General features: G+C 40.6%; 1 protein-coding gene and 1 non-coding gene across 2 annotated transcripts; one reads left to right on the top strand and one right to left on the bottom strand.

The window, feature by feature from the left end:
- Positions 1-5,942: 5,942 nt before the first annotated feature.
- Positions 5,943-6,881, bottom strand: LOC122697416 (putative olfactory receptor 2B8). Its single transcript, XM_043908238.1, has one exon. It carries the CDS (start codon positions 6,879-6,881, stop codon positions 5,943-5,945), a length of 939 nt encoding a protein of 312 aa, XP_043764173.1.
- A 2,485-nt stretch (positions 6,882-9,366) lies between these two features.
- LOC122697943 lies at positions 9,367-9,473 on the top strand. The gene has a single exon (XR_006342264.1). It is a non-coding gene; the product is annotated as a U6 spliceosomal RNA (small nuclear RNA).
- Positions 9,474-16,070: the final 6,597 nt, after the last annotated feature.

Genomic DNA, 16,070 nt, shown 5'->3' with positions numbered 1-16,070 from the left:
ATTTTCATTTTCATTTCACTATAACCTTGCACACAAAAAAGAGGCCCTATTTTTAAACCAAACTTCATATATATTTTTAAAATTTTTTTGTGTTTTTGTTTTTGTTTTTAACATTGTATTTTTAAGAGTCTAACCTCTACTCTAGATTTTTCATCTTTGTTTTTCAGTATTTGATATCAATTTTGGACACTTAAGAATACAATATTCAGTTCCCATTTTTACTCAGGAGTGTGTTGATTACTTGCTCCCACTTTTGACTCTCCGTTTTCTCCCTCAGATCACCTCTATTTCCTCCCTCCCTCTTCTCTTCCCAATCCAATTCTGTGAATCTCTGTGGGGGTCTGGGCTACGGAGAACACTTTGGGAATGGAGAACTGCGTAGATCTGTCTCTCTCCTCTTGAGTCCCCCTTTTTCTCCTCCTGCTCATCTCTATCTCCCTCCTCCCTCTCCTCTTCTTCATGTAACTCTGTGAACCTCTCTGCGTGTCCCTCACGGTGGAGGATCTTTTCACCATTAACCTAGAAGTTTTATTATCAGTGCTGTATAGTTGGAGAAGTGTTGAGACTACTGGAAGAATAAGACTGAAATCCAGAGGCAGGAGACTTAAGCCCAAAACCTGAGAACACCAGAAAACTCCTGACTACAGGGAACATTAAGTAATAAGAGACCATCCAAAAGCCTCCATACCTACACTGAAACCAATCACCACCCAAGAGCCAATAAGTTCCAGAGCAAGACATACCACGCAAATTCTCCAGCAACGCAGGAACATAGCCCTGAACGTCAACATACAGGCTGCCCAAAGTCACACCTAACACATAGACCCATCTCAAAACTCATAACTGGACACTCCATTGCACTCCAGAGAGAAGAAATCCAGTTCCATGCACCAGAACACCAACGAAAGCTTCCCTAACCAGGAAACCTTGACAAGCCAAACGTCCAACCCCACCCACTGGGTAAATCCTCCACAACAAAAAGAAACGACAGACCACCAGAATACAGAAAGCCCACTCCAGACACAGCAATCTAAACAAGATGAAAAGGCAGAGAAATACCCAACAGGTAAAGGAACATGAAAAATGCCCACCAAGTCAAACAAAAGAGGAGGAGATAGGGAATCTACCTGAAAAATAATTTAGAATAATGATAATAAAAATGATCCAAAATCTTGAAAACAAAATGGAGTTACAGATAAATAGCCTGGAGACAAAGATTGAAAAGATGCAAGAAATGTTTAATAAAGACCTAGAAGAAATAAAAAAGAGTCAATTAAAAATGAATAATGCAATAAATGAGATCAAAAACACTCTGGAGGGAACCAACAGAATAACAGAGACAGAAGATAGGATAAGTGAGGTAGAAGATAAAATGGTGGAAATAAATGAAGCAGAGAGGAAAAAAGAAAAAAGAATCAAAAGAAATGAGGACAACCTCAGGGACCTCTGGGACAATGTGAAACGCCCCAACATTCGAATCATAGGAGTCCCAGAAGAAGAAGACAAAAAGAAAGGCCATGAGAAAATACTCGAGGAGATAACAGATGAAAACTTCCCTAAAATGGGGAAGGAAATAGCCACCCAAGTCCAAGAAACCCAGAGAGTCCCAAACAGGATAAACCCAAGGTGAAACACCCCAAGACACATATTAATCAAATTAACAAAGATCAAACACAAAGAACAAATACTAAAAGCAGCAAGGGAGAAACAACAAATAACACACAAAGGGATTCCCATAAGGATAACAGCTGATCTATCAATAGAAACCCTTCAGGCCAGAAGGGAATGGCAGGACATACTGAAAGTAATGAAAGAGAATAACCTACAAACTAGATTACTGTATCCAGCAAGGATCTCATTCAGATATGAAGGAGAATTCAAAAACTTTACAGACAAGCAAAAGCTGAGAGAATTCAGCACCACCAAACCAGCTCTTCAACAAATGCTAAAGGATCTTCTCTAGAAAGGAAACACAGAAAGGTTGTATAAACGTGAACCCAAAACAACAAAGTAAATGGCAACGGAACCATACCTATCAATAATTACCTTAAATGTAAATGGGTTGAATGCCCCAACCAAAAGACAAAGATTGGCTGAATGGATACAAAACAAGACCCCTATATATGCTGTCTACAAGAGACCAACCTCAAAACAAGGGACAGGTACAGACTAAAAGTGAAGGGCTGGGAAAAAAAATATTTCACGCAAATGATTCCTGTTTTGGGAAGATCCCTTGGAGAAGGGAAAGGCTACCCACTCCAGTATTCCAGCCTAGAGAATTCCATGGACTGTATAGTGCAGAGGGTCTAAAGAATCAGATGCAACTGAATGACTTTCACTTTCAGGGGAAGGGAGGGACGAGCTTGTCCATAAAGGGATATCACAAAGGAGATGTGTGTGGTGATGGGATAAATCCATATCTTGATTGTGATGGTAGCCTCAGAAATCTACATGGGGAAAAATTTACATAAACCTAAACACACACAACATACATATGTCAGTTTCCCAGTTTTTATATTGCATTAGAGTTGTATAATGGGCTTCCCTGGTAGCTCAGCTGGTAAAGAATCCTCCTGCAAACCGGAGACTCGGGTCGATTCCTGAGTCGGGAAGATCCCCTGGAGAAGGGATACCCACTCCAGTAATTTTGGGCTTCCCTGGCGGCACAGATGGTAAACCATCTGCCTGAAGTGCACGAGACCTCAGTTTGGTTACTGGGTTGGGAAGATTCCCTGGAGGAGGGCATGGCAACCACTCCAATATTGTTGCCTGGAGAATCCCCATGGACAGAGGTGCCTGCCAGGCTACAGTCCATGGGGTTGCAAAGAGTCAGACATGACTGAGCAATGAAGCACAGCACAGAATAGTTATATTTAAAAAATCACTGGGAGAAAATAGATCAACTGTATCCAAGACTTCTCTCTACTAACTCTGGACTTTCCCACCAATCTGTAATTGTTTCAAAACAAAAAGTCTAAAAAGAAAAAAGACTTGAATAGAACAAGAACTAGAGAATGAGAAAAAGAGGGACAGACAGGGACACAAAGCAACAAGAATGGCAAAGAGAGAGAAAAGGAGAGAGGAAGCTGTTCAGAAGGGTAGAAGGTTCCTGTTCACTCATGACATACTGGCTCCAGATCTCCTCTCCTCCCATGGACACAATGAACCTACAGTTTTACACAGAACAACTTCTTCAAAAGGAATCTGGAAACTAGCTGGGTGAATCCTATACACAAGGTGAATAAGAAAAGCCCAAACTACAATCACTAGAAGATAAAAAAAATAAATAAATCATTAGAAGAGGCAGAGACAAAATCTCTATATAAAACCCACCCTTGGAGCCACAATATAGAAGCAGGTGGGAAGTCATCACTGTCAGTTTCTCCCAGAGGAACAAAGTGTCCCACATCCGGGACCCTAACTTTGAAGATTTAACACCAGAGACATGGGCCTCCAAAACATAGAGGAGATCTGAAAGCCAATGAAGCTTGTGTCCATGAAATCCATGAGGCTATAAAGAACTGAGAAACAGTTCTTAACAGGCTCACCCAGACTCACTGTGGCTATCTCTCTAGGGAAGTGCACAGAGACACAGACTGAAACCTCCAGCTTGTCCCTGAAAGAAGCCTATTTCCTTATCTTAAAAGCTAAGACTTCTAACACATATCTAGGGGTCAACTGCAATCCTCACCAATCACCTGAGAAGCCAACAGGTGCCATCATCATGTTTTCCCTCTGTCTCACCCCAGGTCACCAGTGTCTCTGTGACAGGAGCTTGGTCACATGTGTGGCCGCCCAGGTTTTGTGGCTGCTGCCAGAGGACACACTTCTTATCCTGCAGATCAGGCCTCCACCAGGATAAAACTTCGCTTTGCTTCTACTTTTTTAAAATATTTATTTATTTTTATGTACTTATTTGACTGTGACAGGTCTTAGTTGTGGTAAGCAGGACTTAGTTGCCCAAGCAAGGATCAAATCCAGGTCCCCTGCACTGGGAGTGCAGAGTCTTAGCCATTGGGCCACCAGGGAAGTTCCTTCCTTTGCTTCTGAGCTGAACTCTGTCTTATTTGATTGGCACGAACAACACCCAGCAGAAGGACCATTTTTAGGGCTCAACTTCAAAGGTTTGGTAACAGTTGCTAATGTCTTTGACAGTCAAAAACTCAGAAATTCTTATTTATGATTCAGATCATTTTTATCGGCCCCCAGACTCTAGGTCATAGCCTAGGCTTTCCCAGGAAAGAGAATTTGAAACAAAGGTTTATGCACAAACACTTAATGCAGGATGAGATACAGCATCAGGAGTGAAAGAAACGAAACAGAAGAGGAAGAAAAGCAGGCTTGTCAAGGATACATTATCTAATCTGCCACTAGTATGGACTAACTGGGTGCTCAATTACATTTGTCCCCTGAAGTACGTCTTAGGAGATATCCAACAGATCCCTAGCCCAGGAGAAGAAAGGAAAAATAATCTGCTCTTCAGCTCCCATTTCCCATTAGTCAAATCTTCAGTCTGAATCTGAGCAGTTCCATGTAGGGCCCTTGCTGGTGACAGACCCCTCTGTGTCCCCACTTACTGATTTGTTCTCTTTGTTTGTTAACATTTGGCCATGCTGCGTGGCATGTGGATCTTAGTTTCCTGACCTGGGATGGAACCCTCGACCTCTGCAGTGGAAGCAGGGCTCTTAACCACCGGGCCACCAGGAAAGACCTCCCACTGACTAGATTTCTTCTTTTGTTTTGGCTGCGCTCAGTCTTTGTTGTGACTCTCCATTGCTCCATGCAGGATTTCTCTAGCTGCGGTGCAAGGGCTTCTCATTGTTGTGGCTTCCAATGTTGGGGACCATGGGCTCCAGGGCAGGCCGGCTTCAGTAGCTGTAGCTCATGGGATCTAGAGAGCTGGCTGGGTAGCCGTGGCACATGGCCGTAGTTGCTCTGCATCATGTAGGAACTGCCTGGACCAGGAATGTAACTTGTGTTCACTGCATTGGCAGCAGGATTTTACCACTAGACCAACCGGAAAGCCCCCTACTTATTGTTGACTGAGGAAAGAGGCTATGGAAATATATTGTGACCTCCTAGACCTTCCATGTGGAACAAAGAACAGACCCTAACAGTTACTATTTGTAGAGGTAAAAAAATGCACAAAGAAAGATAGAACAGGCAAGCAGGAGAGTAGCCATATCTTAAACAATGAATTGGTCACAAGGACTTGGAAATCGGCCTTCACCATATGAACATTCCAGGCCATCCTACTGGAAGATAAGAGACAACATGAAGGAGATGGAAACCATGCCAACTGTGTCAATCTAGATCAGGAAGCCCTAAGGAGACCCAGAAGCCTACTGCAGGCATTTGAGTGAGTCCAGCCCAGACCAGAAGAACTGTCCAGCTAAACTTAGCCCAAATGTTGATGCACAAAATTGTGAGATAAATTAATGGTTGGTGTTTTAAGCAACTAAGTTTTGAAGTGATTTGTTATATAGAAGCAGCTAGCTGATATCTACCCTTTGGCATCAGAATACATGAGTTGTAGCAGTAGCAATTCTTAGGAAACGATAAAATGTTAATATTCCATACAGCGTTTCAGTGGTTTCCTGTTCTTATTTTGGCTGTGATTTCATGTAATATATTCATATGTCATTTTGCAAATAGATGTGGAATAATGTACCTAAAAGGGAGTGCAAACAAGAAAAACCCTGGCACTATAAAAAACAGTCACTACAAAACAGATGCTGTCGGAACACTAAATCCGTGTCTCTGGAAGTTGAAAGGAATATATGAACCTAGAACTTGACCACTCACTTTTTAAAGGGAATGAAGTAAACAAACTCCCTTCAGAGTTGCCAAAGGGAATTTTAGATGGCTCATGGGGCACACATATATATATCTGAATAGTTCTGCCATTCAAGGTACTTCCATTAAACTGTCCGCCTCACCCATCATCTGGAGTCAGAGTCCTTCCAAAGCACCTTCTTCATTGCTCCCTTCACATCCCTGTTCCTCAGCGTATATATGAGGGGGTTGGTCATGGGGATAATGACAGTGTAGAAGAGAGACATGAACTTGTCCTGATCCTGAGAGTCGTTGCTGCTGGGCTGAAAATACACATAGATGGCTGTGCCAAAGAACAGGGAGACCACTGTGAGGTGGGATCCACACGTTCCAAATGCTTTTCTCTGCCCTGCTGTGGACTTGATTCTTAAGACCGCCCTCACAATCCGACCATAGGAGAACATGATTAATGCAACAGGTGTGAGAAGAATGATGACACTGCCAAAGAAGGTCACATACAGATTCATAGTGGTGTCAACACAGGCAAGTTTAAGAAAAGGAGGGATCTCACAAAAGAAGTGGTCTAATTTATTCCTCCCACAACGAGGTAAAAGGAAGACAAGCACTGTCTGCAGTAAGGAGTTGGCAAAACCAGTGATCCATGAAGCGGAAGCCAGCAGGGCACACAGACGGGGGTGCATGATTACCGTGTAGTGAAGGGGCCTGCAAACAGCGGCATAGCGGTCAAATGCCATAACTCCTAGGAGAATACATTCTGTACATCCCAACGCCAGAGACATGTACATTTGAACTATACAACCACCAAAGGAGATGGATTTGTCTGATCCACTGAGATTAACTAGGAGCTGTGGAACAATGCTTGTGGTGTAGCACATGTCCAGAAAGCTCAGGTTAGAGAGGAAAAAGTACATAGGGGTGTGAAGACGTGGGTCCAAGTAGGACAATGCAATGATGGTTGTGTTCCCCAGCAAAGTGAAGATGTAGAAGATCAAAAGGACCACAAAGAGGACTAGCTCAAGTTGAAGCCTGTCAGAGAAGCCCAGTAAGATAAATCCAGTGACAGAACTTTCATTTCTCTGTTCCATCCTTTGTTAGCATATGGATCCAATCAAATCAAGCATTTAGCAATTTATTAGAGGTATCTTCCAAAAAAAGCACAGAGATGAAGAGGAAAACCTATCATGTTCAAAGACATGGTCATGTGATTTTGTATGCAACTATTTGATAATGAGGTATTCACTGAAATTGATATATCTTAAATCAATTAGCTCTTTACTATTCACAAAAATAATATATTGAAATTAATATAAGAAAATAAGAATAATAAAATCAAGTAATGAACCTTGGTTTGCATCAATCATAGATATAAAATGTCTGTTTTAGATTGAGCTTAATAGGATGAAAGTATGATGATTATCTGTACATCTTAGAGAAAGTGAGAATGAGGGAAAATCAAGGGAGAGTGATTAGAAAGAGTAAGAAAATGTAGACAAAGGGAGAAAGTTTATTTTAAATATGTATCTCATAATTCTACATAACTTAGCTTGCACATACCTCTCAGGTAATAGAGGAATAGAAAATGATCTCTAAAATGCGTTCAGATATAGATATTTATGAGCTATTATGTAATACAAAGGGTTATATTACATTCAATGTATCACTAAGATTCTTCCTCATAGATATATTTTGGCAAAATAGTTATCTCTACTCCTAATGCATTATATTTGTGAATGCTATATCCTGGTCTTTTTGTATACTAGTAAAAAATAAATTGCCCAGAGCCTGAAAATATCACCTTTGATTTCAGTGCTTAACTTTTGTCCTTGAGATACCTAAAATTTCTATACCAATTTAACAAGAACTCCAAAAGTTTATTCACTGTGCATAAACAGGTCACGGGCTTCCCTGTTGGCTCAGTGGTAAAGAAACCAATGCCAATACAGGAGATGCAGGAAAGGCAGGTTCAGTCCCTGGATCCGGAAGATACCTTGAAGAAGAAAATGGAAACCCGCTTCAGTACAGAGAATCCTGGTGTGCTACAGTCCATGAGGTCAAAAAGAGTTGAACTTGACTTTTGACTAAACACCAAGGCAGTCACTTCACAATAGAATTTCAAACTCCAGTGACCAGCACTTACCTCTTCTTTCTGCTGATTTCAGTTTCATATATTACCAACAAGTAAAATGCCTGGAATTCCTATAGGAGATAGGATTATTCACTATCAACATTCTAATGGCAATGAAGAACACATAAATGAAGAGGCAGTGGATCTATCACAGTCTCAGGATTAACACTTCTAACCACTATGGACAGAGTTTGGCCAGGTTGGGGAAAAGAGGCTGAAATGGGATTTCTTTTGCATGCTGTTTATTGAATGAATGTCTTCAAGACAAAGAGAATCAGGGAATCAAAACAGAGCAGACAAATGTGTTAAGCAAGAATGTGATCTCAAATGGAATAGCATGAATGTGATCCCAGAGAAAGCTGGAAAAGGAGTCACCAAATAGAGCTATCTGCTGATAAAAATACTGTGTCTTCACTTACACAGTCACTGCTACCCACATGCTGCTACATGAGCATTTCAAGTGGGGCAGATAAATAACTGAATTTTAAATTTAATTTTAACTCAGGTAAATTTAAATACCCTATTTATTTAGATGTGACTAGTTACTACTATACAGAATAACAAGCTGTGGAGCATGCATTGTGTCAGATTTAGTTCCACCTAGACAAAAAGTCAGCCTTTTATAAATCCCAACAGTCTGTCATTGACTACAAGCTGCCCCAAACACATTTGGAAGTTCTGGCAATGTGGCTCCATTCAACTGATGGCAATTTTCTAAAGAAGGGAAGGACTGTGAAGCTGCCAGTCAATACTCATGACAAATATGGTGTGGATCAGTGCAGCAGCCAGGAGGAAATATCTGAGCTGGACACTGAAAGCATTCATAAGAAACATGAGTCCATTCATACAAAATGTACAGTCCATTCATAAGTGTGTGCAAGGATGGAAAGATAGTCACCAGTGTACATTAAACATCACCTTGTCATTTGCCTAATTCACCAGTAAATTAAACTTACAGATCACCTTTTCTGACCCACATTTCTCTTCTCAAATTGGTGTTTCTCCTCAATTGAAAAATGATCATTTTTCATTAACAATAAATTCAAAAATGCATTGACACAATAACCACAAAATGGACCTTCATTGTTGTAATTATCAAATGAGCATTTGGAAGATTATGTACGTTCATTTCTTCGAGAAAATGAACATTTTAAAACTACAGATATTGACAATACACTTTAAGAAAAATTCTGTAATTTCAGAGCAAATAGGAGCTGAGGATAAAATGAAAGTGTATAGTCTAATATTTTCACATTCACATATATGCTATTGTTCAATTACTGAAGGACATGTTTTATGACAGCCAAATATCCTGAATTTAAATTGCTCCATATATCCATACTGAGACATCATGAATACACTACAATAGGATGAAATGCCTAGGAACACAAAGTTGGCTTCCATAAGGAACACTTAGTTTGGTTTTTAAATTTGGTGAATTTCTCGTGCTCGCTTCGGCAGCACATATACTAAAATTGGAACGATACAGAGTAGATTAGCATGGCCCCTGCGCAAGGATGACACGCAAATTCGTGAAGCGTTCCATATTTTTGAGAAAGAAAAAAAAAAAAATAAAATAAATTTGGTGAATTTCTATAGGAATTTCTCTTTCTTTTGCCAACTGACATGTATGTTACTCAGTTTAGCCTTTAAAGAACACTTGCAACTGAAAACAAACTAACTTACCAATTTCTAAAGTACCACAGAGATCGAGTTCCAGTCCTCTCAGTTTTATTCACCTTATGTGAGGGTCCAAAACTTATTCCCTATCTGATTTCCAGTTCCTGCCTTTAATACAGTACTGACCATTGGAACCTGGGTGTGTTAACTAAGGATACAGGTTGCCTGCAGTGAGTACATAAGTTGACTCTATCAGCACTGGAATGTTCTTAAGTTTTCCTTAAGCAAGAGGATGCTTTCTCGTGATAACTTCAAAGACCTTCACAGGGTACTGAAGATCGGCACTGTGTCTAGCTGGTAGGATGACATAGGAAGGCAATTTCAAACGCTCAGGATTCCTTCTGAATATAATGTTTTGGCTCTATGACGGAGAGCTCATTATGAAAGCATGAGATTGGTATGAAACTGCAGTAAAACTGGTCTGGTGAAAATGGTTTACCTGGCTGAAGTCTCTGGGGAATGTTCGTCCTGTACCGTTAATTAGCTGATGTTGCCTGGCTGCCCAGAGATGACAATCATCAGGGGAAATAAATATCAAGGAGACTGTAAGAGGAAACTTAATCTGCCTCTTTTATAACTTCTCATAAATGACAGAGCTCAGATAACTCCCTAAACTTCCCAGTTATCTTAGCTCTCCTCTTTTAATGGCTTAGATATTTTACTAAACACTTGAGTTTTTTATACAATTGCAAAAAAAAAAATTCTCCATATATGAATAAGAACTCATCCAGTTATTTAATTTTACATGTAAATTAATTTTTATCTAGTATTCATAACCAACTTTTAATGGATCACAGAGTTACCAATTCAGTTCAGTTCAGTACAGTCGCTCAGTCCTGTCCAACTCCTTGCAACCTCATGAACCACAGAACACCAGGCCTCGCTGTCCATCACCAACTTATGGAGTTTACCCAAACTCATGTCCATTGAGTTGGTGATGCCATCCAACCGTCTCATCCCCTGTCGTCCCCTTCTCCTCCTGCCTTCAATCTTTCCCAACATCAGGGTCTTTTCAAACGAGCCAGTTCTTTGCATCAGGTGGCCGAAATATTGGAGCTTCAAATTCAACATCAGTCCTTCCAATGAATACCCAGGACTGATTTCCTTTAGGATGAACTGGTTGGATCTCCTTGCATTCCAAGGAACTCTCAAGAGTCTTTTAATTTCATGGCTGTAATCACTATCTGCAGTGATTTTGGAGCCCAGAAAAATAAAGTCAGCCACTGTTTCCCCATCTATTAACCATGAAGTGATGGGACCAAATGCCATGATCTTAGTTTTCTGAATGTTGAGATTTAAGCCAACTTTTTCACTCTCCTCTTTCATTTCATAAAGAGGCTCTTTAGTTCTTCTTCACTCTCTACCATAAGGATGGTGTCATCTGCATATTTGAGGTTATTGATATTTCTCCCAGCAATCTTGATTCCAGCTTGTGCTTCCTCCAGCCCAGCATTTCTCATGATGTACTCTGCATATAAGTTAAATAAGCAGGATGACAATATACAGCCTTGAAGTACTCTTTTTTCTATTTAGAACCACAGTGTTGTTCCATGTCCAGTCTAACTGTTGCTTCATGACATGCATACAGATTTCTCAAGAGGCAAGTCAGATGGTCTGGTATTCCCATCTCTTTCAGAATTTTCCACAGTTTATTGAAATCCACACAGTCAAAGGCTTTGGCATAGGCAATTAAGCAGAAACAGATGTCTTTCTGGAACTCTCTTGCTTTTTCCATGATCGTGAGTATCCACAATAGCCTAATCACTGGAAATGCCTACGAGGCTTCACTGGGACTAGAGTCACAGGTACGGCAACAGCTTCCCTTGTGACTCAGATGGTAAAATATGCTTGCAATGCAAGATACCAATGTTCAGCCCCCAAGGAAGATCCCTGGGTCAGGAAGAACCCTGGAGAAGGAAATGGCAACCCACTCCAGTATTCTTGCCTGAGGAATGCCATGGACAGAGGAGCCTCGTGGGCTACAGTCCATCAGGTCACAAAGAGTTGGACACGACGGAGTGACTTTCACGTCTCACAACTAATGAGTTTCACTCTCAGAAGAGGCTAAAATTATCCTCAGAAATGGTCACCTAATTAGAACTTGCAGCTTCTAAAGACATTGTGGATTTAATTCACTAGAAAATTGTTCAAAAAATCCACCAAAGAATGTAAATCAGCAGAATAGATTGTTTAAAAGGAGCATGAATATCCAATCCCTACAGCTGCCTCAGGGACACCTTCCCCTGAACCCTCTGATTCAGGAGACATACAACTTATCATTTCTGCATTTACACAGAGCACCCCTTTCCAGTAAACCATGTCCACAAGACATTTCATACACCATGGTTCCCTGAGTCTGCCATATCAAGTTTGAACCATGCTACAATATTGAAAGGACGGAAGAAGTTCTCAATCATAATACAAACAGGCATCACAAAAGATCGCACCTACAGAGGAAAGTGTTGACAGAGAACTATAATCTGCCCTTCCGTCCTCAGTGACCCTGGTTAGAGCAGAACCCTGGGCAAACAGTTAACACTGAAATCTACTGACTAGGAGATAAATGAGGATATTACAGCGGTGTATATATGCTGATTACCATTCTAGTAATGTTTTTAGCAGGGTGGATGAGGTCTGTTTCGAGTGTGATAAACCTACAGTATACAGACTACAGTTGTTCCAATGGATAAAAATCCTAAAAGCCAGAACACAATTACAAAGGTGAGGACATATATCAAGTGAGAAACTCTCAAGACTTCTTTGTGCTGACTTGTACGATACAAGTTAAACAAGAGAGAGTCCCTAATTTATTTTATATATTCCATTTGAAAAACCTAAGTTCAGGAAGCAGTGTCTGACTGGTTTGGGGCCTCACAGACATTGCACATGTTGTTGCTCTTGTTTTGGATTATTTTCTAATTGTTAGTCAATCTAGTGCTGCTTAGGAATTGTGTGTCATAGGAGTCTGACTGATACTTCAGGCTTCCAAGGTGACACATTACCTGAACACACCGTGTTCACCTTGTGCTTCTCAGGAGGCAAAAATGATGAAAGATTATGACTTGCTCTTGGGCATATTGACAATTCTGAACTAAAAATGGGATCAAATAATTTAGCCAAGGCCTGGTACACCCACTGCAGCCATTTCACAGATATTAAGAATTCAAAAGGAGGGAATTCCCTAGCATTCCCGGGTATAGGCTCCATGCTTCTACTGCAGGGACCATGGGTTCAATCCCTGTTCTGGGAACTAAAGAGGGAAAGCTTGGAAAGGTAGAAATCATTTGAAAATTTACAAAACAGAACTGAACTTTGGGTATGTGTTATCTTTTAGGCAATCTTTTCTTTTTTATCCTGGGATCTAGATACCTTTATTATCTGTAATTTATTCTGAAATAATATACACATCCACATGATGCTCAAGCATCTGCTTAAAACAAATAAATCTGTTTTGGGGCAGTCCTTAGGAGCAGACAAGTAGCTATTCACTCAGGAAAATAGGATTTGTGACTTCATGTGACCTTGAGGGTTTCTGCAGCAAAGAAAGTATCATTGAGGGATTTTTAAGTGACTCTTTGGGCATAACTATCAAGACCTGATTGAGTAGTAAGGAAAGGGGGAAATTTCTCACCATTCAGAGTACACAGCACTCCACACTGCTTTTCATCAGGTGTATGTTCATCATTACTGTGGGGTCAAAATACTTGGTTTCACAAGAGTTTAACTCAAGGGTGAAGAGTGTCATGCTGTTAGGAATATAGATAGAATCTTGACCCTGTATGTAATTTACCCACACTGCCATTTCCAGCTTGCAAGACCACTTGTCAGGCAAATTGGCCAAGAGGGTTCGAGACCCAGGAGGATGGTGAGCTGCTAGGACAGGAAACTGTGTGATAGTTGTCAAGCTCTTGTCTCCACTAAGAGACACAAATGTACTTACTTGCCTAGTGGTACATGCTAGGGAAATCTACCAAAAATCATAAATATTTCTTTGATGATGGCACAGTCAAAGCTCTAACCTCCATAGAAAAATACACTGTTCATGATATTTAACTCACACACACAAAAAAAAACCCAGCATCTCTACCTAAAAATAAATTTAATCTGTAAACAGCTTGAATGGGGATCTAAGACCTAGAATGGTAGATTAAATTTTTCTGGAATGTTTATTTTGTTACTCATAATTCAGAACTCTATGACAGTTATTTCACAATTAGACAGCTACTACTAAAGCTTAGGCATGATTTTTAAATTAATAGACACAATATTTGTTTTTTCAATTTCCTTTCTGATGAGTCTGAGACATCTCCACCAAACATGGGATTTCCTGTGAATCAGGAGCCATTTTCAGTATTTTTATATTTCACTAAATCTGAATTTCACAGGAAGTTTGGGAGAGGAAAGATTCTAAGGTTTTAACCAACTGATGCCTAATCAAAGAGTTTATAAAATGGCATGAAGAGAATAATATAAACATATTTTACCCTTCGAAATTTCTGCTGCATCACAGTAGCTAAAATGTGTAGGTATGTAGTAGAACTTGGGTCATATGCTACTCAGATATAATGCCCTCAAAAATTCCTCATTTAAAAATCTCATTTTAGAGAGGAACTAGGTGGTTCACAAAATTAAAATAACCAACTTTGTACCTCACATCAGTGTTTATCTCCTGCTGTGTGCAAAAAGGCGTGTAAGAACTACGTGGTGTTCTTACCAAAGAAGGGCTACCACTGTCCCTGCCAGCAGCGCATCATCCCCTTCCCTCAGTGAGTCCTATGCGCCGCCTTCTCTGAGATGATCCTCCACAATATGGCGGCCGCACTGCTGAGGGTACAGTTGCACCTGATGTCTGAATGGCTTTACCGGGATTAATGCAGCAAGATTTTCTTTGAGATTCAACTTTGTTTTCCCCACAAGTGCTCCACCTACAGCAGTGAAAAACGTCTGATCAAACCATCAAACCATGGAATTTTAGTAGAACCATGATCCAAATAAAAGAATGAATGGTATCTTCTAGTAACTCTTAGAAAATATTATTAATAATATACCTTACAGTTTTATGTTATTTGGACTTCAGGTAATATAGATGCATGTCTTTTTGCAATTAGATGTGTGTCGGGGTCCAGCCCCAGCAGGATCCAGGGGAACCCTCAGGATGAACGGCGTCGGCGAATGAGAGAGAGAGACAGTGAGACAAAGCTTGGGGCTGAGTCTGAAGTTTACTTTTGCACGGCCCCTTTATACCCTTAACATCTTTTTGGGGGAAGTGCACATTGCTTACACACAGGTCATCTCAAAACATTACAGCAACTTGACCTTCAACAGAAACAGGATGTCACCCACATACTTTTCGTTCACAAGAGTCTTTCTTATCATTTGGCCTTCAGGCCTGCTAACATTTTATGGCTTGCACCTCGTGTGACTTAGGCAACTTCAGTAGCCAACGCTGTTTTTCTTATAATTATTTTCTTTCTAATAAGCGTCATCTCTATGGGAACTAGATAGGATTACATTTTTACAGAACAGAAATGCGAAGGACTGCAAAAACAGCAGATATGGCACAAAACAGACTCTTAGTCTAAATATTAACTACCTGCAAGAAGTCGCCAGCTAATCTCTATCTAAACTATTTTCTATTAGGCACATTTGTTGCTATCATATTTGTGGAGCTTTTCTCACCCCGTGAAGGGGCCTATGCTTAATAGTTTCTTTTGTTAGCGTACTGTGCTTAGGATGTTTAGAACAATCAAGAGCATTTTTTGCAATGAGAGCACACATTTATCAATGAGAGCACACATTTATCAAACAAGCCAGAATGCCAGCAAAAGGGTTTGAACTGAAGCATTTCTTTCATCCCTGACCCCTTCATAGGGTAGCAGCATCCAGGAGATTTATTAATTAGGGTTTTAAGTTGGTCCTCATTCAGTGAAAGAGGAGCAGGAGAGCTCTCAGCAGGCAACACAAGAATCTGCAACAGGGCAACAAGAACAACAGCAGAAAAGGGGGAAGGATACAGGGTAGGGTAGAGGCCGAGGCCAACCTGGAGGGTCCCTTATCCTAGACAGCCTTGCCTGTCAGGTTTTTTCCTCGTGACCTCGTCATGGATGGGGTCCTGGACGGCCTTGCCTGCCCGGTATTTTCTTCATGACCTCGTCACAGGCGGGACCTCCCATAATGGCTCCCGGCAGATGTGGAACAATGTACCCAAATGGGAGTGCAAATAAAAATCCTTGGAGCTGTTAAACAGTCACTACAAAGCAGATGCTGTCAGATCACTGAATCAGCATCTCTGGAAGTTGAAATGAATATATGAACTTAGAATTTCAACACTCACTTTTCAATGGGAATGAAGGAAACAAATTCCCTTCAGAGTTGCCAAAGGAAATTTTAGATGACTCATGGGGCATACATATATATCTGGATAGTTCTGCCATTCAAAGTCCTTCCATTAAACTGTCCTCCTCAGCCA

This window comes from Cervus elaphus, chromosome 7, assembly GCF_910594005.1.
Source record: "Cervus elaphus chromosome 7, mCerEla1.1, whole genome shotgun sequence".
Classification (NCBI taxonomy): Eukaryota; Metazoa; Chordata; class Mammalia; order Artiodactyla; family Cervidae; genus Cervus; species Cervus elaphus.
This window is presented reverse-complemented; position numbering and strand designations above follow the sequence as displayed.